A 23531-nucleotide genomic window follows, 5' to 3' on the forward strand; every position below is an offset into this window, starting at 1 on the left:
CATGACCACCGGTTGTCTTATTTATTGGACAATGAAGTCAGGAAATACATGTTCAATTGATCGTAATGGCTGGATCTTGGAGGAGTGGTAGTAGTTGATGTGGCGGAGGACTGGACAAACTTGGTGTGTAGTTTGTAGAGTAGGTCAGTGAGCAATGGATGTGTTGGGACTGCTTGGAACACTGTGTCAGTGTCTTGAATGAACTTGGCAATGTGATTGGCGTGTTGATTGCACAGTGTATTGTTGGACAACATCGCATGGATTGAGCATAGACACATGTACAGTGGAAGGAACACCTCTTGATTGTATGTTAGCCAATGATTCCAAACTGATTGTTTGTTGGCCTCACTCGTCTCTCTGATCCATGTGGTGTACTGCATTGCGCGCTTGGTCTCGAGAAGTAGATGTTTGGTCCAATCATCATCATTCTTGTTCTCTGTTGTGTTGGAAACAATGTCGCACATGTGATTAGCGATGATCTGTAGTGTGACCATCTTTTCGTGGTAGTAGTTGTCCTCTTCTTTGTCAAACAAGACGACAGAGCTCCTGAACTCGCTGGCGAATATGTTGTCCAAATGGAAGACGCCCATGGCCAGCACAGCTTTGTACCTCTGCACGAGATAGGCATCATTAGCAAAGGTCTTGACAAGATGTGAGTGAATGCTCTCCATTGATTTGGTGACATCGCATGTGAAGTGATAGTCTTGAGTCTGCGCCTGTGTCTGGGTTCGCGAGGCATTGAGTATCTTCCACGTGTTGATAGCGGCCATCTCTCGAATGCTCTCCTCATCATCCTCGAGCAGTGTGGATAGTGCCAGCCACATCTCAATGGCCACGCGACTGTCCTCAATCTTTGAAAGTATGGCCGAGGCAGCATTGATTGCTTCGGTGATCGCCAGTCGCAGCTCATGAGGTTGGTCCGAATTGGAGAACATCTTGAGCATCTCAAACCATCTGTTGTTCATCTCAGACGACGTTGTGGCTGTTGAGGAGAGGATGAGTTGCTTGTAGGCGTGACCAAAGAGTATGATGGCGTCGCTCTTGATTCCACTCTTGCCCATCACAATGCTGTGTAGGAGGTCGAGCAGCTTGCCACCGTCCAGGGGCAGATCGAGTCCAAGCCTTGGAAGTATCCTAAGGGCGCGCTTGCGACATGGCAGGTTGGTCTCGCTGTCCAACATGTGTAGCATCAACTTTTGGATCGCCAGCCTGTCTACCACCTCACACTTGATAATGTCATCAATGTTTCGCAACAGGTACTTGATTGTTTCTAAACGTATCTCATACTCAGAGTGCATCAGCATCGAAATCAACTGTTGCGCCGACTCCTGGACTGTCATCTTGAGGTCTCTGGGCGGCTCGGGCTGCTTGACCAGGATGGTGTCGATCGTGTGCAGTGCAATGTATCCAGCCTCCTTGATATAGGCACTGAACAGTGGCAGACTGAACTCCTTGTGATCACAAGCTGACTTGTGTGACATGCGCAGTGCAAGCAGTGCCTGCTGGATGATCTCCTGAAGGGTGATCGTGACCAGGCCGTCCTGGGCAGACAGGTCGATGTGCTGCAGGTACGTGTTGAGGTCGTTGAAGATGAGGATTATGACGTAGGCCAAAGGTACAATGCGTTGGTTGACGATCCAGAGTGTGGGGCGCAGTGCCAGCACGGCAGCCACAACCATTGCCTCGCGCTCCTTGATCGAGTGCACACTGGGGATGTGAGCATGCAGCAAGTGATAGATCTGTAGCAGTACACCATGTATCATGTTAAAGTCACCAGCGGCTTCAGAGGGCGACTTGATTGAGTCAACGAGGTTGCTGATGAAGGGGAGGACATCACGTGAGGCAATGAATGGGACAAGAGCGCGGGCAGCGATTTGGCGCACCATGAAGTTGGAGAACGAGCAGCATTGACTGATGTAGGGGATGAAGGGCGTGGGAGAGAGCGTGTCGGCTGGGTTGGACATGTTGGAGGGCTGTAGACGCGCAAAAAGCACGAGAATGGCGTAGATACTGGATTGTAGGATCTGGTCCGAGCCCAGTGCCTGACCCTTGGCCGCGTTGATGGCGTCCAGTGAGCGACCGAAATGCTCGAGTAGGAAGGGATGAAGGGCTGGCATGTGTCCAAAGAAGTAATGGAAGGTTGTGGTGTTTAGATGACTGGTCTCATCGCGCACCTTCTTGACTCCAACGATCTTGTCCACCATTGTGCTAAAGGCCATCGTGGCAGCATTCCTAACGGACCACGATGGGGACGAGTATGCGCGCACGATAGCCATCATAGTCTCGGAAAAATGTTGATCGAGCTCATTCGTCATTGTCTTGTTCCTGAATATGCTGCGCAGAATGTTGATTGAGTGTACCTGTGGCAGATACACCTTCTTCTCGGCTGCTCCAACCTCCTCAATAATATCCTTGTTGTCTGTGTCGTCGCCACCATTGGCCAGTTTGAGTAGCTGTGAGATGACTGACTGCAAGAGGGGACCAGCGATCTTCTTTTGATGTGTAGACTCGCCTGTGAGCAGACCGGTGAATGCAAAGGGCAGACCAGCTGAGCGACGTGTGATGCTGAGTGACTGCTCTTGGACGCGCTTGAACAGAGACTCGATCCAGCTGGCTGGTAGGGCGTAGAGAGTGGGGTGGGTAGAGCCCATGAGGCGCGAGCACAGAACCTGGAATCCGAGGTAGGCCTTCTCAATGGCACCCTTGTGTCGCGTGTTCAACAGGATGTGTACGAATGATTTTCCAATCTCGCTGATCTGTTCCACGCTCAGCAATGTGTCCTCTGGCTTGGAGTCCATCGAAGCGGGGAATTTGACGCGGTCCAGAATGGTGCCAAGACACAAGCTCAGCTGCTTCATTGAGAGCCATGAGCAAACGGTGATGATCTGACCGGCTGATCCCTTAAGCTGATCCGATGATTCGGGCAAGAATGAGTCGTCGGCTTCGTCGCCACCGCCATCTTGGTCATCTGTGTCGCCCGGGCCACTTCCACCAACCTGTGCCAGAAGCTCCTCCATCGTCGTGCTGTCCTTCTCGCTTGTGGACAGTGTGGCGAATCGTGATGCCAGTCGCTCGTCATCGTCGTAGAGTATGCCACTTGGCAGGGACTTGGGAATGAATGAGCCAAGCGCCGTATCCTGTGAGGGCGTGTAGCCCTCTGGCGCAGAGTCAGCCACCACGCGAAGGACGATGGTGGAGATGGCAAACATGAGATCAACGAGCTCTGTTACAAGGCCACGCAGCTTCTCCTTTTGTTGTGGCTGTGACTCCATCTTGGCAAAGTCCACGCTGGACGCCAAGAGATAACGAATGGACAGGATGAGTCCGTGCATGGGCGCACACTTGGCTGCCTCCAACAGATTGTGATTGGCTACAGACACTTGTGATCGCAGCACACGGGTGATCTGGCGAATGAAGTGAATGATGGCATCGTTGGGAGGCATCGACGAGAGGACCACAGGTGGTTGATCGGATGTGGTCACGTCAAAGGTTGGGACACACACGCCACGCTTGACATACTTGTCCATGTAGAGACGCAGGACCATTGCGCCTGTATCACACTCACGTGCCTTGGGGCTGCAAGCCAGTTTGAGTCCCCACATGACCAACGCCTGGATTGGTCTCTCTTCAGAGAAACCTGGCAAGGGCGAGGGGAAACGCAAGAGGACCGAGCTGGCGACCTCGCGGCACCTGTCGTACTGGTCCCAAAGATTGTGAAGCAGGATCAATGTGTTCTGGCTCGAGAACACGGTCGAGCGCTCTTGTAGCCACTTGAGCAGTGGCAGCACGGCCACCTTCTCGCTGAACTGTTCGACGCTCCAAGCATCGATAAAGTTGCTGAATGCATCGAGTGGTAGCATCTTGCGTGGATATGGTGCGCCTGGATATAGTGAAGCTATGAATAGTGATGCGCACCAGTTCAAAAAGTCTGACAACTCTTCGTTGGACATGTAGAGTTCGGCCTCCTTTTGTGCTGCCTCTCCGGCCAGTCCGGCAAAGCCCTTGCTCTTATTGACCTGTGTTGTCCTGAACACCTTTGAATAGCTCTCGCGCAATCTGAACCAGAACTTCTCCAAAATTGAGTTGGTGTGATTGCGAATGAATGGTGATGAAGACTTGAGCGCGAGCGACAAGAACTTCTTGAGAAGTCTGATCTCCACCCTCGTTGGTCTCTCGGTATTCTTTGGTGAGACACATACCAGCTCCAATCCAATCATCCTGTTTGTTTGTTTGTTGTGATGGTCAGTAACTAGTAATGGCGCCATCTTCCTTGAATGCCTACATACCTGAGTGAGTCGTCTTGATGATAGAGTGATCGTTTGATTGTGTTGTAGTTGTTCTTGAGTATCTCGCCAAGTTCGAGGATGCTAAGTTGACGTGCAGTGTTGAGCACAGAGAGTGAGATGCGCAATGATACATTGTTGTCGATCACAAGATGTTGGGTGGCAGAGGTGAGCTGTCTGTTTGTCGAGTCCTTGTTGAGCACGTCCAGTATCGAGACCAATGACTGTGGGAATACCTTGAGGAAGCTTGGCGTGCCGTACATGATGATCTTGGCGCATGAAGCGTCGTCCGCCTCAGTCAGCACATTGAGCAGTGGCACCAACCAAAATAGCTCGCATTCCTCCTGGATCGCATCGTCCTGCTTCTTGACATCGCCCTGCAGACGACTGTCAGCGCGTATCCTCTTGCTGACCTCCTTCTTCAAAGCCTCCATCAGTTGCTCCAAGAAGCCCTTGGCAGAGTTGCAAATGGTGTGATCGCTCATTGCCACAAGGACGTCGCGCAGGAAGTTGCCGCGCAGTGTGAACATGAAGAGTGCGCCCTCGCGGTCCACGATCGACTTGAGCAGTGCGTACTTGCCCTTCTGGGACCAAGGCTCGTCGATCAGACGGCATGTGATGTCAGGGATGAATGCCGGGGCCGTGCCCGATTCTTTGAGCTGTCCATGTGTCGAAGCTGAGGATGAACCAGTACCAGAGGCGCCGCCTGCTGTGCATCGATAGTGTACGTCGAGCAAACAATCAAAGATGTCATTGAGCTGTGTTGGCACGGATGAAATGGTCGACTCCCAGTTGCTAAAGATGATGTCCAATGCGCGGTTGAGGTAGTCCTTGAAGAACAGGTCGTACTCAATGTGCACGATTGATTGGAGAGTGGGTTGCGATAGCTGGTTGAGCAGCGCGAGGAGGGTCTCGTACCAGAGATGCAGGTACTCGAGCGAGGCGACGCGGCCAAACACGTCGACGGCGCTAGTGCACGAGTCACAGAGCGCGAGGTATATGTGATTGAGGAACAATGATTCGTTGGCAGTATCATTGAGGGGCTGGGTGAGCCAGGCCAGCTGGCTAGAGAGACACAGTCCACGGAAGACGGACACGCGGCTTAAGTGTGGATAGATGTTGAAGCGCAAGAGATAGGCGCCGTGCTCCATCTGCAGCATAGCGTCCAGGAAGAGCTCGAGTGTGGATGGGGTTTCGCGAATGAAATGTCCAATGACCTGTTGCTGGAGATCGCTCGCATTCGTCGCTGCCAGGGTGATGCACTCGGTGAGCAGATAGGCTGTCAATGCGATGATCTGCTTTGGGTATTGTGCCGCGACAAGTATGCGATCTAGCGCGCTAATGAGTGCTCGCATGGGCTGTGCGTGACTGCGCACCAATGTCTGAATCGATGGTTTGAACGCGCCAAAGAGGGCGACAAGTGCACGAAGGGTGTAATCGCAGTCCGAGTAGAAGTCGTTCATATAGAGCGTGCCACTCTTCTCCATGCTGGTCAACTGTGTGGTGAGCAGGTGCGCCAGCGCGCGGACCGACCGCAGGCATCCGTCGCCAGCAAAGAACGCCGCGGCATGCTTGAGCTCGACCAAGATGGTCAGAGCATGTGCATGATATATAATTGTTTGATCGACATCTGTTGGCAGTACATCGTCGAGGTGCTGGAGTAGCGCGCTCAAGTGCGGGGAGTCGCCCGTCGCGACAAGTACGTTTAACACACATGTGAGCGACTTGTTGATCTGCAAGTTAGAGCTGCGCAGCTCGAACAGGATGTAGAGGCATAGGTTGACGATTGTATCGATGAGTGTTGGTGGCAGGGGAGTCGGTGTCGATGTCAAGTCTGTCGCACGCTTTGACAATGTACTCTCCAATCTCTTTACAAATATTGATTGATCGTTCTGATTGTCGGTCTGCAAGAACTTAACAAAAAGATCTCTAATTGCACCAGGTTGTTGTTGTTGTTGTGTACTCTGTTGTTTTAATGGATGTTGTTTGTTGTTGCCATCGATATCAGCTGCAGCTGCAACATCTCGACAATTACATTGATTCAAACGATTGATGTAATCTGTTATTATATTTGATGGAATACGAAGAAAGTCGACCAACTCTTGCTTTTGCCTAGTCTTTTCTGGCTTCTTGAATAGTTTAAGTTCTGGTCGTACCATATCTCTAAAGTTGTATCACTATCTATTTACAACTATGTTTGAATTGAATGAAAGAGAGTCTTCGTTTCCAACCAAACTTTGAAAGAGAGTTGTTCGTTTTTGTGATACCCCCCCCCTTTTGGAAAAAACATGAACTTCCAACCATCTATTCATCAACTTGGATCAAAGATGAAGTGATCAATCTAATATCCAAATACAGTACTTAAGTAATAATATCATCATTGTGTGTGGCTGGCTCGTGGCGCTCTGCTGATTTGTCGCTTCGCTCATATTACGTCGCTATCGCGACTTCATTTCCTATTAAATACAGTCTCAATGCTGCTTCAATGCTTCTTCAATGATTATATTTATACTATCTTTATTCTCTCTACAATAAATAGAATAATAAATAGAGATAAAAACAGAAATGGTAGTGATATTGTAGAGATGTAGAGATAGTAGAGTAATAAATGTAGTTGGAACAATTTTAAAAAACGTCCATGGCTGTCTTATAGCTCAATCTATCTAGATGTATTAAGTCGGCATCAGTGGATGGGTAACAGCACGCACAAGAAAGAGTGAATGGTGCCGCATCAGAGGATATGCAACAGCACCCATACAACGATACAACCACAGTTCACCAACTGTTCACCAACTATTCACCGATTGTTCACCAAGTATGGTTTGTGTAGAAAATCAAATGAAATTTCATTTTTTATCAAAGTGATTTAAAGAATTAATATCTGTGAGATCATGGCCAACATCTAATGGAAACCAGACAACAGTGTCTGCGCCAAGGAATCCTATCGCTAAGCCCACACCGTCCAGGCCAAGCTCTTCCATAATTAGACCGGCAACAACCTTAACAAAGTAGGTCTAACCATTCACCATGTCTATCAAGCTGGCTCCATCATATCACCATCTATCAATAGTCCATTAATAAAGTATTAGACTCCACTACGGTGTTCATCCAATATTGTGCATCCTTCTCTGGTGTAGGGACAGGTTGTGTCTGGCTATCATCTTCCCACACACATCACATGGCACTCTCTTAGTAACATATGCCTTGTGTCTCTCCTTGTTGCGGGCATACCAGGCTTGCATGTACGACTTGGCGAAAGTGTTGTCAATATTGACATCGTTGTGTTGTTGGACAATCTTTAGCTTCATTAGTAATGTATATAAAGATTTATTTAAACTCGCCAACTACCTTGGACATGTTGTTCACGACTGCTGGCACAGAAGCCCTCATATCGCAAGTCGCCACACTCTGTGCCCAACTTGGGGTAGTCCAATGAAGCTTTGAGTGCGGCTGGCTTCCACTCCTTTGTTGTACAGAAGCCATCGGTGTGCACACGTTTGATATGATCGATGTTGTCCTTGATGATGGTGCCAATCATCTTGCGTCCATGTGATATGATGAATGGCATGATGCGCGCGAATGGTGTGTCGAACATATCTGTGTTGGAGACTGACTTGACCATTGCCTGTCCTTTGGCTGTTGGAGTGATGCGATCGATAGTATAGTTAGTGTCGACGTTGATATCAAAGTGCTTGATTGTTCTCTGTCCATCGTTGGTCTCTGTCACCTCTTCATCACACTCCATGCTTACACACTGCTTGGTCTTGTTGCGCTTGGCGAGGGCGCCCCATAGACGTTGGTAGAGACACTTGCAAAGCTGTTCTAATCTAGACTTGGGTTCACTTGCATCTTTCCAGCCTAGAACCTGATCGATGTACTTGCCAAACAGGATTGATCCATTGATCCGACACTTTGAGTCATATATCAGTGCATTGTGCTTGTCGTCAGTCTTCAAGTTGAACGTCAGTCCGAGCTCCTTGGCAAACATCAAGTCGTAGTGAGTGTAGTAGTTGTTGTTGTTGGTCTTGAATGCTCTGTGTGTTCCGTTGATGATCGCTCTATATATGCCAAATGGGATGGAAGGCATGCTGCTGAGTGTTAGTTCAGTCATCTGTTGGAAGGTGCCTCGTTTGATTGGCACCATGAAGCTCTTGCTCCTCATAATGGAGGCATACATGTTACATACATCATACTTGTGGAGTGGCCCAGTGTGTTGTATTGCAAACATCAACGCTCCTTGTCCTGCCTTGGATATCCACTCGCCCTCATCCTGCTCGATGTGATCTGCGCGCACTGCCTTGTTAATGTTCTGTCCTGTGAAGTACATGTCGATCACTCTTTCCGTACCTTCTATTAGAGCATCAGCATCGTTGATGAATGCGGCGAGTGTCTGTTTCAATGTCTGACCTGCTACTATTCTATTGAACTGGTACATGGACTTGTATCTGAGTGTGCTCTTCTCTTTGATGAACTCGTCCAGGCTCATCGTGCTGTAATCGCTGCCATCATATATCTGAGCACGATTGTCTTTGATTTGTTTGAACGCCACTGGTTGCATTTGTCTGTCTTTAGTCTTGATGGCAACACCCTTGACTACATATGATCCATCGTTGTCTAGTGTGTAATGTCCATTGGTTAGTATCAGGTTGACCTCTCTCGCTGCATCATTGGTGGAGATGTAACAATGATCACTTTTGTCGTTGATACCAACATTGATCTTGTCCTCAATTGATGGGATCAGCTCGATCGGGATCATCTCCTTGACACCAAGATCGAGATACTTCTTCAGTCGTGATGGCTTGCCAAAGTGCTCTGCTACCTGTTCTGGATAGACATCATGCAAGCAGTGATATAAGCAGTTGTTCCACTCACCGTCACAACCTCCTGCCTTTCTCTTTGGTTTGTGCACGAACATGAAGAATGTCTTGAATGTGGCTGGCTCCTCTATTGGTGCACCATCATACTCATGAGGATTGAACATGTTGATTGGATCACCTACCTTGTAAACTTGCCTGATCGATACTGACGGTTGCCATAGTCAAGCACAACCTCTATCCTGGCATTGGCGCCATATCTCTTGAGTGTGTTGCTGTCTCGCTGTGCAATCCTTTCGATGTCTGCTCTTGTGTAGTTGCCATTCATCTTGATCAGTGTCACACCCGTCTTCTTCAGTCTGCGGGCAACGTCTGTGATTGATCTACTCATTATTATAAAGTAATAAAAGATTATTTATATCACTTTGATTTCATAAGTTGCTTATGAATGTAGCCATGTGTGTGTCTGTTGAGGTTGGGTTCGCCCAACTGCAAAGCCACACTCGCAGATGACCTTCTCCCTTTGCTTGGCCTTGTGTTGTTCTCTGAATTGATCGTTGGATTGATAATACTCTTTGAAGGAACCCATCTTATATCTATTTGATATTATTAATATATTTGATTTATTCCAAAAGGAAGTTCGAGTGTGTAAATTTTGATTTTACATGAAGTGGTCCACCTTCACTTCACTTCACTTATCTTCACCTCACCACTCATTCACTCACAGTCTCTAACATACAACTCTTATTATCTATCACAAACAACAAGGATACATCATTGGTATTACATCAAATTATAATTACAGCTCTCATTCTGCACTATATTATATCATTATTTGTATACACTTATCTAATTATACATACATGTCTGTCGCCAGTACCTCAACAGCAGATGACTTGATCACTCTTCTGGGTGACCCGAAACCAGACGATGATGACATCATGCTCATCAAAAAGAACCTCGACGGGGTGACTCTGCTTCCTTTGTCAGACACCAAACCATTGACTGATGTTGGCATTAGTCTCAAAGTCGCCACAAGATTGATTGCTCTCCGCCCTCAACAAACGAGTAAGTACAAACAATATCGGCGCAATGTCTTCATTCAATTCTAACATACACACTCAAGACCCTGCTGCCAATATAGGATCACAAGGTGGCCAAGCTCGTAAGTACAAATGAGATTGAGTGATGTGTTTGATCGATACTGACACCTTCCCAGGTGTGATCTCCCCTATCAAGTTCAGGTCTGATGATTCTCCATTTGTGGATCGAGATGATTTCTTCTCGAAGATCGTCCCCGATATATTTTCGAACTACTCCAACCGGGCAAAGTCGGTGCAGGCGCAAGATCAGAGCTTCTTTTTGATTGCTGGTGGATCAGGTATTGGCAAGGTTTGTAATTGACTATAGTAGTTTTCCCCCATACCATCTAACATTTTCCTTATAGACACGAGCAGGAAGGGAGTTTGCCTCGATACCAGAGGACTATTTTGTCCATCATAATCAAGCCATCGCTGATCAAGACTTCATCTCGGCAATGAAGAACCCAATCTATTGCTTTATCAATCTTGCCAATGGACATGCATTCTGCGAGATAGACCAGCACCCAAGAGAGATACGAATTGGCGCTCGTGTAGCCCTCTCACAAAGTACTACGAGCAAGACACTCCTGGGCATCACAATGGAGCACAATATTCAAGCACTGGCTTTTGATGGAGTCATCCAACAGTTGCTGGCTGCCTCATGTAACCCCGTCACAGCAATCATCATCCACATCGATGAGTACCAAATCTACATCGACAACGTCACCAACAACCTTGTTCGAGACATTCCAGGTGACAGCTCCTTTGAGAAGCGAAGAACATTCTTCAAAGAGATGCTTCGGGTCATTGGAGCTCATATGGTCAGCAACACTAATCCAAACCATTTCATTGTACCTATTTGCACTGGAACCTCTGCTCGCGACATTCACTATCTTCCAACGGAGAACAACTTGGTCTCTATCAGTCTCAAACCTCTTGACAGTAGTGCTTGCCAGCCGGTGATCAACAGATATCTGAGACAGAACCAAGACATGCAGTCATGTCAATACTTTAAAGTTGGACTCGGAGACACCGGCTATATCCCACGCATATTGATCAAGTTCCTCCAGTGCGCTTCCATCTCAAGAGAAGGGTTCACAGATCAATGTTATCAAGAATGCCTCAACTGGTGGAAAGAAACAGGCCTCGACGACAAGAGCACGTTACAACTGCTTGCACTTGCACTTTCCTACACCCCAGTCAAGCTCGAGACAACCCTCTCATCTGGCCGAAGCATTGAAGATGTCCGACGAAATGGACTATTGTACATCGTCCCCTCCTCCTCGATATCAGGCAGCTACAGCATCTACATCCCATTTCTCATGCTCAAGTGGTATCATTCTTCAATGTCCAAGAAGCTGTTCCCACCTCATCTTCTCTTTTTCCCCTCTGAAAGTGGACCTTGGGAATGGCAACACTTTGAACTCCTGTTCCCATACTACTTGGTGTGCTTGATCACAGCAATCATTCTGGCATCTACGTTTGATGAACGTCCGTTGACATTGCGATCAGCCTTCAGAGGAGGATATGGCGCGATAGAGCTCCCTGATTCGGTCATCAAGTTATTTCCCTCCACTGTCCTTCGTGAGGTCAACACAGATCTGACCACGACCAAAGTTCAGTACGTCATTGAGGGTTCTGACCAGGTCTACAGTGGAGACTACACACAACTTGGCTCTGTATTGGTCTGTCAGAAGAATACCTACTGCATTGATCATCGCACATACTTCCAAGACAAAGATGGCAATGGCATCCACACCTTCATCCAATGCAAACACATGTCGATCGATACCAAATCAGACCTCTTGGGACCAAAGGTGGTCAGGACTTGGTATCAGAATGCTTTAGATTTTTCAGCCCCAATCAAGGACACTGTTATTTTGGTCATGGTTACCAACAAAAGAATACACAACCCAACCAAGTTGCACACATCCTTCAAGAGTCACTGTGCGTCGTTGGGTCTCAACAATCGCTACCTCGTCCTTCTCTATCAAGACAATCTTTCGACGTTCCTCTCACCTACATTTGCTCATCGTGGTTTGATTTCTTGTGGCGTTGAACAGCCAGACTTTGTTGACACACAAGATATTTCAATGGACGAGGAGTAGTCCGAACACCTCTTATCTGGACATCAATAAACACAAAAACTCTAGGTGGACAGTTGGTGAACTTTGGTAACTCTCATGTGCGTGTTGTTACGTTGATTGTGACTTAGAAGTAGATAGATGGATGAGTCATTGGACGCTTTTGAAAGATGTTCTGATAACTTTTATTGCTCTACTATCTCTACATCTCTACAATATCATTACCATTTCTGTTTTTATCTCTATTATTATTCTATTGTAGAGAGAATAAAGATAGTATAATATAAGCATTGAAGCAACATTGAGACTGTATTTGATAGGAAATGAAGTCGCGATAGCGACGTAAAGTGAGCGAAGCGACAAAGCAGCGCCAGCGCCACGAGCCATCCACCACATCATTAGTTGTAGTAGTATAGGATGGAGTCGTTACAAATTACTTTACTTAAATGTATTACTTTATTCTTGGATAATGTTGATCAGGTGGTGTTGTCATTGACTTGTAGAAGATTGTTTGAACAAAGATATAATTATCTATGTTTGAATAAATGTGGACTATCAACAGATGGTCCTATAAAGGATGTAATAATAAGAAGTAAAATGAGATCATATCATCAACTACTACAACGTGACTTTATCGATACCGATCAACATGTGTGCATCCAATCAAAATACGACGGATACGTTCAACCATACTATGATCTTTACTACTTTGCAATCGGTAAGTACAATGTTTGTGAGTGGAAGTTTGATTGGTATAGTTCCAGATCATACCAACTCATTTATTCATTCAATCTCAATCATCATTTGCCAACATCGATGCATCTTGATCACTCACTCACTCAATCAATCAATCACTCACACTTGATCAATCAATCAGAGGATAAGAATGATCATAGTTGGAGACAGAATCTGATGAGATTGCCTCATGTTGGCTCGATTGAGTTTGTTGATGATAGAGATGAACCGTTTGATCAAGAGTTCTGGAATGGACTGGAATCATTCCTGGATGATGTGGTCAATATTAGATCAGTGTTGGATATTAGTTTCATAAAGCATTCATCACCTTTATATCAAATGGACCATATCAAACATATAAAGACCATGGTGATAAAAGGAGACTTGAACATGCCAATCATTCGAGCACATCTGCCCAGCTCGCTCAAATCACTGACCATTGGCGGCAATTACGATCACACACTGGACCATGTGCAACCGGACACCATGACTTGTCTCAGTCTTCATTTGGCAAGAAATTGGAATCAACCAATCAAACCAGGTGCACTACCGCAGAGTCTGACGATGATTAAGTTTGGAAAGGCATTCGACCAGTCGATACCCCCTGGAATGTTACCCCCGTCAGTGACCTCGATCTACTTTAGCTACGCATCCAGGTTCAACTCACCCTTGGATGGCGATCGTCTCCCTCGATCACTCACGCTTCTCGATATGGGCTTGGAGTCCAGGTTCAACTTCCCCCTGGTCAACTTGCCCAGCAGCCTCACCAACATCGCACTTGGCACGGCAAACAATCAAGTGATTATTCATCCTACATTGCGTCGTGTCAATCTACACAGTGCCAATCCTAGGTTGGCAATAGTTGGTGATCATCAAACTCAATCAATCTTCACTTGTCTCGTAAACATGAGACTGTTGGAGGTGCCCTCAAACATATGGACAACCATCAATCCAACATCATTTCCAGGGCTCACCGAGCTTTACATCAAAAGCTTCAAGGACAAGGACACACCAATCAATCTTTCAACACTCCCGCCCTCACTGATCATTCTGGACTTTAGGCCACACGGTAATTGGACACCGCCACCAAACACGTGTACTCATCCACTCCGCCTTCTCGAGACATTGTCAATGTATATGGCCAACTTGGACAACAATAAGCTGTCTTCATGCTGGCTGCCATCAACAATTACCTCACTCAAGCTGTACAAATATCAACATTATTTGGAAGTCGGTGATATTCCAACATCAGTAACATCACTCACGATTGAGGATGGCATGCCGCAATGGTACACTCGAACATTCCCCAGTGCATCGCTCAGACATCTGTCTTTGAAGTGGCCACCGGCCAGCCACCATGAGGCCCCCAACATGTTTTGGCAGCGAATATGTGGCAATGGTGATGGCATTTGTGTGCTGGACTATGAAGAGGAACACCTTTGCACTCTGCACCTGATCAGAATCAGTCAAACGTTGTTCCTAAACATGAACAATGATTTACTATTCAGTGGATTCATCGATGTTGATACATTGACCACACGACTAACATCAAGACGTAGGACAATGATTGATAATAGAGAACGTGCATATCATCGATACCAAGGATTCGATTGATTGAGTTCAGAGTCGAGTCCAGTGTGATTGAGAGTGAGAGAAGTAGAAGTAAAGTTCAAAGGAACATTCAAAGAGTAGAGCATAGAATACTAAGTTATTTCATTCTGATACTCGTCTAATGTTCGCAGCAGGGTCATAGGAGTGGACGAGTTCATCAAAGCCTAAATAAATGTACTTTTCGTCGGAATTATAAACTACACACACACTGATTGTGAACGAGTCCATGCATGAATGCAACCCCCATTTCGGATGTGGAAATTTGATGATTGGTGAGTGAAAGATATTTGGATCACAACAAACAGAAACAAAGAAATAAAGTGATGCTTGAGCACACGCATCACCCACACACACACAACCAAACAAAGGGGAGAGTCATTGTTTCCCAAGATTCGAGATCGAATTGCGCAACACAACTCAGAGTCTGAATTGTTACGAAATCAAACAAATATTTTAAACACAACAAAGTTACACAAATAGTGATAAAGATAAAGATAGAGATAGAGATATTTGGATTGATTGATCAACTTATTTAACTCACACACACTCAATCAATCGATCAATCAAAAACTAAACTATCAAGTTGCGAACGATCGCAACGCAACACAACATATAACAATACAACTGTAACATTCAATCAATTATAATAATAATAATAATAATATAGCAAATATATGTATAATGTATAGTAGTAATAATAGTAATAATAATAGTTATATAGGTTCAACAACATCAATGGATCAAGAAGAGGCAGCGATATATGGATGCAGCGGATCTAATGATCCAAGTGGGCATTGCTTCTCACATGAACAGCGTGAGGTGTTGCATTATGTGTTGGTGGCAGGCTCATGCCTAACACTGATAGGCACGGGATTCATTCTCTTGACATTCTTGTTCAAACATTACAAGTCCGATGCAGAGGGCAGACAACAACAGAATGAAGACGGTGCCAAAATGATCTTCTTCATCACACTGCCTGGCTTCCTCGGTGCCTTCTTCTGGTTCCCCTGGGAGTCCAAGAGTCACAGCATCTACTGCATCATCCAAGCCACTGGAATCCAATTCTTTGAGATCAGTTCACAAGTCTGGTCAGCGTGCATCGTCGTAGTCTTTCTCAAAGTGTTGAGTATGTTGTGTGTCAGTGGCCAGTCTCGCGCGAGACCCATCAACTAACCATACACACGATCAATCAAACATATAGCACGATCAAAAGTAAATAAGAATAATAGACACTCAGCTGGAGATAAGATGGCATGGTTCCATTTGATAAGTTGGGGCGTACCTTTGGCATCAGTTTTACCATTCCTCGCACTAAAGTTGTTTGGACCAACACCTGGACCATGGTGCTGGATCATGTCGCCAGGCCTGCGGCTCATCGTCTACGGACTGGGCTGCATCATTGTAATATTCAACGTGACGATCTATGTGTACCTGCGCTACAAACTGCGCCACAACGAGGAGTACAGCGTGATCACACGTCGCTTCTTTGGCTTCATCCTGGCGTCGGTCATCTGTCAGTTGCCCTCACTGGTCAACCGCATTCAGAACTATCTGGATCCGACCAATCCGATCTTTGCGCTCTATCTCATGCAGACGATACTGCAACCGACGCAGGGCTTTGTCAACGCACTGATATACGGCATTGTGGACGAGTACTTCTGGTCCTCATTTTACGACCAGTTCTGCTGTCTGTGCATCAAGAAGAAGACGGACGACCTCGTTGGCATCAATCACTCCAGTCCCGAGCAAGACAGGTTGATCATCGACTATGAGTACGGCGAGTCACATCAATACAACTACTATATCAATGAGGATGATGACTAGTACATCATCCTACTCCTCTCAACATACCAACCAACAAATCAATCAATTAATCAATCAAACTCAACCTTTCATTCATTCAATCACCCAACAATCAATCATTCAATCAATCAATTCATTAATTTAATCACATCGATCCAATCCAACAACACTGGATCACAAGTCAGTCAGTCAGTCAGGCAGCCAGTCACATTCATCGTTGGAGTTGTATACTCACCAGCTCTGGATCGTGTACATCATCATAGATATATTGATATATCTAACGAATCCAAGATTCGTAATCAGAAACTCGTATTTTAGATGTGGATGGATTGATTGATCACCCATCACCACCTGACGATATCCAACTCAGTGGACAAGACCAATCATTCAATCAATCAATCAGTCAATTAATCAATCGATCAAAGCATACCACAGTCACTACAGTCAGTCATTCAGTCAGAGTGGAGAGCGATGAGAGGAGATATATGATTGAGTATGAATTAATAAAATGCGATGATGAATGATGGTGGTGGACTGTGTGCAGCATGTTGACAATTACCTTAAATGGTCATTGTAACAATGGGACAGTCTACCCTTAACCTCAACAAATACTGTCTGTTGTTGTTTATTCATTTATATGTTTATTTGATGTTCACCAGTAATACATACCAAGATACACATGCATCTCCCCCACCTGACTGATTGATTGATCACAGTTTCTTAGGGGTTGGTGAGTGGTGTGAAGAGGTCGACCCCACCATCCACACACTTCATCATCATCATTGTTGTTGTTGAACACACACAAACACATAATAACAATAATACGAATGCCTGAGTACTCTTAGGTCATGTGATGTGTGCTGATGTTGTATGTGTGTGGATTGCCAACAATGTGGTTCCACCTTAACACACACAACAACAACAACAAACACATCTTATGCTCTGATCAATCAATCAATGGTAGTGTCCATACCCCTGCAGCGAGTGATCTTGCCTGCAACCACATTAACGCATTCCACAGGCCAGTCCAGTCCCGATATTTACCTTAGTAATACTAAATCCTATATTTATAACATTGAATACAACAATCAACTGTGGTTGGACCACTCACACACTAGCCCGCATCATAGGCATACAAGTACTAACCTAACCACCATCAGTAATGACATTATATTTAGATTTATATAAGCTATCTCATCAAGTGAATGAATGATGCACTGTCTATCACACTCTCTCTTTCCCTCATTCACTCACTCACTCTCACAGGTGAGGTTGGTGATCAAAAGCATACATCATTGATTCATACATTAATAATCAATCAGACAGACAGACATCCAGCCATCCATCCATCAATCAATCAATCACACACTATTCGCATCGGCGCATCCCGTGATCATCATCTTCCATGTCACACCCAATGGATGATATCGCCACGGCGACACTCTCACTCAAACACACTCACACTCATCAATCAGAGCAAGAATGTGTGTTTGAGTGAATGGATGGACATTACTGATTCACACACAGACTCACATTCTCACTCTATCTAGACCTTACCTGACCTGACCTTATTAATACGTATTATAAATACTGGAAGTGGCGCCACCTCCACTCAACTCAATCACTCAATCAGTGATCCAACGATATTAGCATTTCATCTCCAATAAGAGTTCCCATTCTCCATTCCCATCATCATCATCATCAACAACATCATCATCAGTTCTCTGTATCTAAAACTTTGAACGAGTCACTCACCCCAATAACTGACATCGGATATTATTCAATCATTAATATTATAATTTTGGATGATGGATCAAAGATATATATATCCAAGTGATCATCAACAGGCCTACAATCAATATACCAACAACAATAATAATAGTAATGGGGGACAACAACACATGATTACCAAAAGTCCAAACTTAATATATCAACCAAATAATCATATTAATAATATTTCCAACAATAATAATAATATTAATAATAATAATAATGAATATATGTCACTTGCACCGCCACCCCCAAATACAATTAATAAGAATCAATACCAGGTACCTACCGTACCTACTTACAACACTGGATACTCAACAAGCACACATCATCAACATCAACAACAAAATGTCAACAACAACAATCCAGTTCCATCAATGAGTCCTTGTGCCTCACCGTCACCCCATGCAATGCCCAAACCCCACATGACCCACTCCAACTCTTTCCAAGGTGGTTATCAACCACCTCAACTATCAGTCAATGTCAATCTTGGAGGGATGAAGTCAAGGTCCAACTCGATTGAGGCTGACCTGGCCTCACTCAGCCAAGTGCCTTCGTCCAACTCTGTCAACTCCACACCTCAAATGCAACCATTTGGCTCCAATCACATGTCATCCCCCATCCATGGTGGACACCTTTCACATCAATTAAGTCTAATTAACTATTCTCCGACCAGTTCCCCGACACCTTATTACACTCCATCAGGTGGCCAGATGTGTCCTGTGTCACCATCATTTGGACTCAATCCACTGCATCCTACTTCTCCATCAAGTCGACTCACTCAATCATTGTCATCACTGACCACTGCTTATCATGATAAGTCACGGGACCTCAGTGCCAATTCATCGCCCACAACTGTGATGGACTCGGGTGCAGTGCTCGAATGCTTCATTGAACTTCGTGATCTTGGCTCATCGATATCAAAGCAGTCCAAGGAGTCGATGGTCAATGGTGACTTCTTGAACGGCCTGGACAAGATCAAGCAGACTCTGGCAGCACTCGTTCTCAAGGTGGACAGCATCGATACATCAATGCAGCAGATCATTCAGAATGGCGGAGACTCGAGGATATTTGGCAATAGTGATGAGGGTAGAGTTCCAGTTTTGACCAGGCCCAGACGTTTCAGGAAGTCCAAGCTGAAGAACAAGTCTGGTGATCAAACACCAACAAGTGTTGGCGCCAATTCAACTGGTTGCGAGTCACCCGAGTCATTGGACAGCTCGGCTTCATCAATCAAGAATGGATCATCCAAGAGAAAGTCTGCAGAGTTGAAGCACTGCACATCATGTGGCACAACATCATCTCCAGAGTGGAGGAAGGGTCCAGCTGGCAATCAATCGTAAGTCATCATACATCACTCAATCAATCATTCAATAACTAATCAATCAAAAAAATTAGACTGTGTAATGCTTGTGGATTGTATTTTGCAAAGTTAGTGAGGAGAGAAGCCTCACTTGCTTGGAAGCCTCAAAGTGTTGTAAAGGTCAATGACTTGTTGTGTGTGGGAGGTGTGGCTGCTGCTGGAGGTGTTGGTGCAACTGCAGGTGGTGCCGCACAACATGGAGCACAACTTATGAATATTCCAATCAACAATCAATGCCAGGCCACTGTTCCCAGCAATGATCCATCATCTATGGCATCATTGCAATCAAGTACATTGATCGTTCAGAAATAATAATAAACTAAAGTTATAATAATAGTTATAATATTTACAATCATTCATTCATCGTTGCTGATGTTGTCGTCGCCACTGAGTTGCTACTTGTAGGTGTTGTTGTGGCACCAGGTGGTGAGTTCATCTTCTCGGTATCGACGAATGTTTGAATGGAGAACTGCTTGACATGTGTGCCCCATTGTGGAGACACGGAGAGATACTTGACACCAGTGATCTCAACGCCATCCACATTGATCTTGAACAGAGTCTCTGTGTTGATGCCAGCGGATGAAGATGATGACGATGCAGTCTGAGGGCCACACATCAGTTTGGTGATGACCGATGACACATTCGACTTCTCCACCTTCTTGTATGACACCTTCTCCTCCTTCTTGTTACTGTCACTTCGCTTCTGCTTGCTAAACATTGGTATGTAAATGGCTGCATTCTTCTTTGACTTGCTGGTCTTGTCCCTATATAACACGTAAAGGCTGAATGTGTTGTTGTCTGACTTGGGGTCAGCTTGCTGTGCGCTTGAGGATGATGTTGACGCCGATGACGATGGCTTGAAGCCACTGTTATTTCCGCTACCGCTGCCGCTTCCACTGCCACTGCCGCTGCCACTTGTCGCACCAAGAGTCGTATTGGCCGATAACAATGTGCCCATGGACGTGCCTGCCGAGGCCCCACTGATGACCTGCGACAGCCTTGTGAGCTTGACATATTGGAATGCAGTCTTGATCTCCATGTGATCCTCGCCACCCTTCTTCTTGGGCACCCAATAGTCTATCTTGAGATCGGGTTGTTCACTATTGCTGCTGTTGCCACTTCCAGATGAGCCACCATCCACATCTTCCAAACGTGGTATCTGTATGCCCTTGAGGAAGGGTATGGCCATGATGCTGGTCGTTGTGGGGAACGTCAAAAGTGCCTCACCAATAGGGAACTTGTGCGAGTGTCTTGTGCTGGGCTTGTCAATGTAGGACAAGATCTTGGCCTCAATGTCCTTCTTGGCTTGAGAGTCCATGGTTATGTGGTGGTCGTCTGGCGCGTCCAAGAATCGCTTCCAATCAGACTGTGCCATGAGGAACAGCGCCTGATAGTTGGGATCATTGTTGGCCACTGTGGCCGCAATCTCATTGCTCTTTCCAATGGGCAGCAGGAAGAACAGGAACGGGTCCCATCCCCTGGGTTTGGAGGAGAGAAGCGCCACATAATGTTTCAGTATCGTGCTGATGTAGCTGTCAGAGCCAGCAATGGCCACGCGTATATGCTCGTTCTTGTTCTGATGTCTCTGAATGGTCAGTTTGAAAATGGATAGCACGTCGGTGCTTGAGCGAGTTGGGATGACTGTGAACTTGGACTTGATGTTTGGTGCGCTCCTCTCAATGAACTGCTCCAACTTCTTGCCGCCCTTGCGCAGGGCGTTGACGAGGAACAGATGTGTCGGGCTGTCTGGGTTGAAGTATTGCTTGAGTTTGGCGTCTGCGGCAAAGACATCGGAACCCGAGCTCTTGAGCTGGGTGAATGGGGACGATGGAGGCGAGTCCCTTTGTGACGAGTTTTGATTGGCCATCATTCCTGGCGCCTGGAACCTTGTGCCCGCGGCCAATGCATTGGGCGTCAGGTCGTCATAGTCAATGTCCTCGCTCTCGCTCGAAGAATCATTCGTCAGCTCATCGTCATCCAGCTCTAGGTTTGCCGCTGAGCTGTCTGGATTCTTGCTTGATGGGGTCGGCTTGATCAGTGATGACAACTTCTGCAACTTTGATCGCTTGTCTATCTTCTTTCGCGTCTCGTCCAACTCAAACAATCGCTGTGAGAGTGATCCTGCTCCACCACCCGAGTTGGATTGCTGCTGTTGTTGTTGTTGTTGTTGAGGTGCTGGAGGTGTACTTGATATCGATGGAGGTGTGATTGGGGCGAGTCCACCTGCACCAACAATCTGATTACTAGTTGGCTGGTGTGTAGGCATTCTTGGTGCATCATATACATCATCCTCATCATCATCATCATATGAATCAGAGTCAAAGAACAAGCTATTATGAAGTTGATTGTTTGATTGATTGAGTGAATGAGTAAGTATGTGCTTGGGGTTGTCCTATAGCATGATCGCGACTTACTTCTCATCATCAGATAGTGCCATATCATTGAGTTGGTACTCTTGAGCATCACCAAGAGACTCAATCTCCTTTGGCACACTACATATCGTCACATTGATTGCAGTCGGTATCATAACAACATTGTCAGATGGTGTTGTTGCCGATGAAGATGAAGACGACGACGTCTTTGCTGGTTGTTGTTGCTGTAATAATGAGTACATATCGAGATCAGTAATAAAGTCACCCTGTTGAAGCTATAGACGGGTTGGTAGGTATCATGTATGTTAGTCTATGTCTCCTCTCGCGATCACTGAGTTAGGGTCCGTACATACGATTTGTGAAAGGTTGGTCTCGGTCTGTGCGAATGGGATGAATTCTTGGACGCTGTCGCTTGGAAGGTAGGTTGCGGTAGAGAGTGATCTTGACAAAGTCGTCGTGCTCTTTGAGTGAGTGATCGTAGTGAAAGCTTATTCTGATGTCCATTGGATAGCAGAACACCTTCTTGCTCGCCGACAAAGGTGATGGAGGTGGGATGACTCCTCCATCTGTATTACTTCCACGTGGTATCAGTCTTGGTGATATGTTTGGATGATCGACAACTACATGGCCAACAGATGATAACGCTGATGAAGTTGTTGATGATGTAGGTATGTTGATCGCATTTGATGTTAGAGTACCAGTCACTGATGGATTGTCTTGATGATGTGTGATTGTCATCGATGATGATGTAGCAGTAGATGTCGAGGATTGTTGATATGGATATGCATATGAGGAGGGTGTACCGCTGCTGCCTGTGGTTGTTGTATTGCCAGTGCCAGCTCCAGGTCCAAGTCCACGTGTGAATGAATGAGGTATCTGTTGACTTGTTGCCAAACTATTCCTATACAGTTGATTTGAATGTACAATCTCCTCTAGACCAGTCAAGTCAATAGGAGCAGTGATCAACGATCTTCTAATCTTATTCAATCCCACTGCGACCCTAATAGTAGTCGGTAGTTTATCCCTAGAGTCTGATATGAACTCTATATGTTTGATCAATTGATTGTGCATGAGTACTCATGTCACTCATTCATTCATCATTGATATATACATACCCAACCTTGATATCCTGACATGACAACATCTCTTTACAGTGCCATGATGATTGGTCTTCTCGTGATCTTTTAGATGACTACCGAATAGAGTGATCTTTGGAATGGCATGATAGAATCCCTCACCTATTGACTGAGTTCTACCCAGTGATACTACATCACTGTTCATCATCTAATATCTATATATATGTTTATCTCTAATCAATTAAACAAGTTCAATTTGAAAATGAAGTACAGTTTTAATTATCACCCCATCTTAAGACCAAAATGGGTTGAACCCATCACGAATGAAATCAATCAAAATGAAGATATTTTCATTCTCAAAAGATCTCAAAGTCTGATGGACGAGTGGATGGTATTGCCCTAATCTTATCAACAGGTTAAGAAACTATTCATCATTCCCAAACAGATATATACACAGATAAGATAAAGATATGTATAAATATATATTTATTGTTATCTATTTGATTGTTCAAATACATATTACATTATCACAATCATC

At 45.5% G+C, this 23531-nt stretch overlaps 8 protein-coding genes across 8 annotated transcripts; 4 read left to right on the forward strand and 4 right to left on the reverse strand.

Moving 5' to 3' along the window:
- Positions 1–17: 17 nt before the first annotated feature.
- On the reverse strand, positions 18–6442 carry SAMD00019534_082060 (hypothetical protein; the record flags this gene model as incomplete). Its single annotated transcript, XM_012896666.1, has 2 exons — positions 18–4218; positions 4287–6442. The coding sequence occupies 2 exons, from the start codon at positions 6440–6442 to the stop codon at positions 18–20; spliced, it is 6357 nt and encodes a 2118-aa protein (XP_012752120.1).
- A 1172-nt stretch (positions 6443–7614) lies between these two features.
- On the reverse strand, positions 7615–9264 carry SAMD00019534_082070 (hypothetical protein; the record flags this gene model as incomplete). The annotated part of the gene is made up of 1 exon (XM_012896667.1): positions 7615–9264. The coding sequence occupies one exon, from the start codon at positions 9262–9264 to the stop codon at positions 7615–7617; it is 1650 nt and encodes a 549-aa protein (XP_012752121.1).
- A 14-nt stretch (positions 9265–9278) lies between these two features.
- SAMD00019534_082080 (hypothetical protein) lies at positions 9279–9488 on the reverse strand (the record flags this gene model as incomplete). The annotated part of the gene is made up of 1 exon (XM_012896668.1): positions 9279–9488. One exon carries the CDS (start codon positions 9486–9488, stop codon positions 9279–9281), a length of 210 nt encoding a protein of 69 aa, XP_012752122.1.
- A 472-nt stretch (positions 9489–9960) lies between these two features.
- SAMD00019534_082090 (hypothetical protein) lies at positions 9961–12287 on the forward strand (the record flags this gene model as incomplete). The annotated part of the gene is made up of 4 exons (XM_012896669.1): positions 9961–10165; positions 10224–10262; positions 10317–10489; positions 10545–12287. The coding sequence occupies 4 exons, from the start codon at positions 9961–9963 to the stop codon at positions 12285–12287; spliced, it is 2160 nt and encodes a 719-aa protein (XP_012752123.1).
- Positions 12288–12860: 573 nt separating this feature from the next.
- SAMD00019534_082100 (hypothetical protein) lies at positions 12861–14612 on the forward strand (the record flags this gene model as incomplete). The annotated part of the gene is made up of 2 exons (XM_012896670.1): positions 12861–12981; positions 13141–14612. The coding sequence occupies 2 exons, from the start codon at positions 12861–12863 to the stop codon at positions 14610–14612; spliced, it is 1593 nt and encodes a 530-aa protein (XP_012752124.1).
- Positions 14613–15317: 705 nt separating this feature from the next.
- Positions 15318–16406, forward strand: SAMD00019534_082110 (hypothetical protein; the record flags this gene model as incomplete). Its single annotated transcript, XM_012896671.1, has 2 exons — positions 15318–15753; positions 15847–16406. Coding segments are annotated over 2 exons (996 nt in total), but the record flags the coding sequence as incomplete, so codon positions are not given.
- A 2489-nt stretch (positions 16407–18895) lies between these two features.
- Positions 18896–19857, forward strand: SAMD00019534_082120 (hypothetical protein; the record flags this gene model as incomplete). Its single annotated transcript, XM_012896672.1, has 2 exons — positions 18896–19521; positions 19581–19857. 2 exons carry the CDS (start codon positions 18896–18898, stop codon positions 19855–19857), a joined length of 903 nt encoding a protein of 300 aa, XP_012752126.1.
- Positions 19858–19897: 40 nt separating this feature from the next.
- Positions 19898–23198, reverse strand: SAMD00019534_082130 (hypothetical protein; the record flags this gene model as incomplete). The annotated part of the gene is made up of 4 exons (XM_012896673.1): positions 19898–21875; positions 21960–22128; positions 22271–22960; positions 23033–23198. The coding sequence occupies 4 exons, from the start codon at positions 23196–23198 to the stop codon at positions 19898–19900; spliced, it is 3003 nt and encodes a 1000-aa protein (XP_012752127.1).
- Between the last annotated feature and the right edge of the window lie 333 nt (positions 23199–23531).

This window comes from Acytostelium subglobosum (genome assembly GCF_000787575.1).
Source record: "Acytostelium subglobosum LB1 DNA, scaffold: scaffold17, whole genome shotgun sequence".
In the NCBI taxonomy this organism is placed as follows: domain Eukaryota; phylum Evosea; class Eumycetozoa; order Acytosteliales; family Acytosteliaceae; genus Acytostelium; species Acytostelium subglobosum.